This window comes from Gobio gobio (assembly GCF_949357685.1).
Source record: "Gobio gobio genome assembly, chromosome: 3".
NCBI classification, from domain to species: Eukaryota; Metazoa; Chordata; class Actinopteri; order Cypriniformes; family Gobionidae; genus Gobio; species Gobio gobio.
Genome location: NC_137099.1, coordinates 43,571,606 through 43,574,996, shown reverse-complemented (window position 1 = coordinate 43,574,996; position 3,391 = coordinate 43,571,606). Strand labels below are relative to the sequence as shown.

Below are 3,391 nucleotides of genomic sequence, written 5' to 3'. Positions count from 1 at the left end.
ACAGCCCTTTCCCACCCCTTAACACGTTATCCTGACAACGCCTGGTAGCTACTCTAAAATAAAATAACATTTTAATATTTTTTCCCCCACTTACAGTAGGCTATCCTTTGTTTGTCTGCCCATGTTATAGTCTAGCTACAGAGGACGAGAGACACGTAAAGATAAAACGATGAAGCAGAAATGCATAAAAACGCGCTATGGTCTGATATAAAATGTCCATATAACATACAAAAGGAAACGGTGGTAGGGTACTTCAGCAGTCGGTTCTTCTCTCCGTCTGACTCTCTCCAGGGGCGGGGCGGCGTTCCATCAGTTTAATGTTGTCAGCACGTGGATAGTCGAGTCCCGGGCGGGCAGAGCGCGCGGTGTTTCGCTCGGGTGGAGAGAGCGCGAGGAGGATGCTGAGAGAGACGCCCGTGAGAGGACGAACAGGTCGCACGGATGTAAGAGACAGTGATGATTACTTCAAACTCGCCACGGGATGGGTCTCTTTTTCAAAGCCCCAACCAAATGAGCCGTAAGAGGAATTGCGCGGAAAAGAAAAAGACGCGAACGGGATTAAAATAAGAAGGTAAGAAAAAACGGAGAGGACCCTGTAACTAACTTATAGTGAAATTACAAAGAGAATATATATCCGCGAAGACGCGCGTGGACGATTGATTGGACAGCAGAGCTTTTTCTGATTCAATATGCATAACTTAAGCTTTACTAGCGAAGTGGACACTTTCATTGACATTGGTTTTACATCCTCTGGGAATTCTACAAGTCGATATTCTCCGGCCACCATTATAGGGCTTGCGGGGCTGGTGAGCTTCCTCATCTTGTTTACAATAGTGGGGAACGTGCTGGTCGTTATCGCCGTTTTAACGAGCAGAGCGCTCAAACCACCACAAAACCTTTTTCTTGTGTCTCTGGCCAGTGCAGATATTCTGGTGGCCACACTGATAATCCCTTTCTCCCTGGCCAATGAATTAATGGGCTACTGGTTTTTTGGGAAAGTTTGGTGTGATATCTATCTAGCACTAGATGTTCTTTTCTGCACATCTTCTATTGTTCACCTGTGTGCCATAAGTCTGGACAGGTACTGGTCTGTAACACAGGCGGTCGAGTACAACTTAAAGCGGACTCCTCGCAGGGTAAAGGGCATGATTGTGGTGGTATGGTTGATCGCAGCTGTAATCTCCTTCCCACCGCTCATCTCCATGGACCGGAATAAAGATGTTGACACGAGCGAACCGCAATGCCAGCTAAACGACCACACGTGGTACATCTTGTACTCCAGCATCGGGTCATTCTTTGCCCCGTGTGTCATCATGATCCTTGTTTACATCCGAATCTACCAGGTGGCTAAGACAAGAACCCGAAATATGTCTGAAAAGCGGCGCGATCCGGATGGCGAACCAGGAACGCCACGGCTGGAGAACGGCTTGAACCGTGAGGATTCTAGGCGGGAAAACGGGCACTGTGCCTCGCCGCCAGCAGGGGAATGCAAAACAGGCGAGGACGACCCAGATGCCGATCTGGAGGACAGCAGCTCATCTGATGAGAAGGCCAAACGGACGCAAAACGAGACGGGGCCCTCACGAAAAGACCGCCGACCCAGCCGCAAGAACAGCTCCAGCTCCAAGCATTCCAGCCGAAAGTCGCGAGCCAGCAGCAAGTCCCTGGACCTGTTTTCCACCCGCAGAAAAAGGAGGAACACCATTTCGAGAAAAAAGATTTCCCAGGCACGAGAGAAGCGGTTCACCTTTGTGCTGGCCGTGGTCATGGGCGTGTTCGTGGTCTGCTGGTTTCCGTTCTTCTTCAGCTACAGCCTGTATGGGATCTGCCGGGAGCCCTGCGCCATCCCTGACACCCTTTTCAAGTTTTTCTTCTGGATCGGTTACTGCAACAGCTCCCTCAACCCCGTCATCTACACAATCTTCAATCAGGACTTTCGGCGAGCTTTCCAGAAGATCCTGTGCAAGTCCTGGAAAAGGTCTTTTTAGACAACATTGGCAGCTAGCCAACATTTGCAGCATCCAGTGCCATTTACAGATGGTCGACAAGAAAAACGTTTTCAAATATACCACTGCCCCTCTCTCTCTTTGCATTGACAATCTGTACACAACAATGCCATTGATATTTTTCCCTACTTGGTTGTGTAATGCTCTTCTTGCGTCTGCGAGGACGACAGACGCTGGTCACATAGGTGGTATTAAAAAGCTAAAGATGCTTGGGAAAAAACCCCCACCTGAATTGGGCAGCACTGTGCTGCATTAGAGGAAACAGGCTTATCTTTATTATGGCTGCAGGCACTTTGAAGTTATCAAGAGATATTTTTTATGATGAGTATGCACATATGGCTTCTGTCATTGTGATTAGAGAGCTATGTGACATGAAAGGCTGTCTCCTTTTATATGGTGACACAAAAAAAGACAAGAGAAGTACATTTCCAGAAAGTGTGCCGTTTCTTTCCAGCTAAGAGAGACAAAATGGACACAGTTGGTTAGGGAGTACGGGAAGGTTGTCACCGGATGACAGATGGAAGGAGAGTGTTGCCCTGATGTGGTTGAGAATTGCAAGGTTCGTCCTGAGGGTGCAAAATCCTGACTGAATCGAGCTCTATCACAAACTGTTCTTAACTGTCCTTCAGTGAAACGAATCATTGTACTGCTGCTCTCTAACATGCCATAAAAAGTATACGGAAGAGGTATTTACTGGGCTAGACTTTTCAATGATGAGAACATTTATTTATCTACATGATTTATTTATCAGATTATAAACTATTTAAGCTTTGTGGCTATGCTTGTACAGTGTCTCCCATTTGTTCATATAAAATGAAAGTATGATATATGAGGCTGTTGTACATTTATAAGAGCAAAACAGGTTTTTTTGTATATTATGAAACATCTGTCTTTATGGATGTTGGGCTTCTCTTGTGATATCTATAAAATGACTGACAGGTCACTACAAGCACAGCTGATGATCAAACACAACTGAACAAATAAATGGATTGTAATTCTCTTTTTACTGTGAACAGAGTATAAGCTTTATATTTCACTCTTCATGTCTCTAAAGTGGGCTTATCATCATTTGAAATGGCTGTGATTAAAAACATTGTTTGACGTTTTGTCATTTTGCAGGTACAATACTCCATTCAGCTCAGAACAGAAAAAAATAAAATAAAAGCAGAATCTCAACTAATTGAATTTAATTGTCCTAGACTGTTTGCAACAGTTGAAATGATGTTCATATTTCTGCTTCACGTGACATTGATGCCTATGCAGTGCTGCACATATTGTTAGGTCAACATTATGGTACAACACTGTTACTCATTGGAGAAAAATATACTATGCAACTGTGTTAGTGGTAGAGGAAAAAACGTTAAACCCAACATTTCATTTCCTGA

At 44.8% G+C, this 3,391-nt stretch overlaps 1 protein-coding gene across 1 annotated transcript; it reads left to right on the top strand.

The window, feature by feature from the left end:
• Window positions 1–361: 361 nt before the first annotated feature.
• Window positions 362–3,147, top strand: adra2c (adrenoceptor alpha 2C). Its single transcript, XM_079812490.1, has one exon. The coding sequence runs from the start codon at window positions 690–692 to the stop codon at window positions 1,986–1,988; it is 1,299 nt and encodes a 432-aa protein (XP_079668616.1). The 5' UTR covers window positions 362–689; the 3' UTR covers window positions 1,989–3,147.
• The last annotated feature ends 244 nt before the right edge of the window (window positions 3,148–3,391 follow it).

What these genes read in the sequence shown, in the direction of transcription:
- adra2c (XM_079812490.1), top strand. Translation starts at nt 690, where the DNA reads ATGCATAACTTAAGCTTTACTAGCGAAGTGGACACTTTCATTGACATT.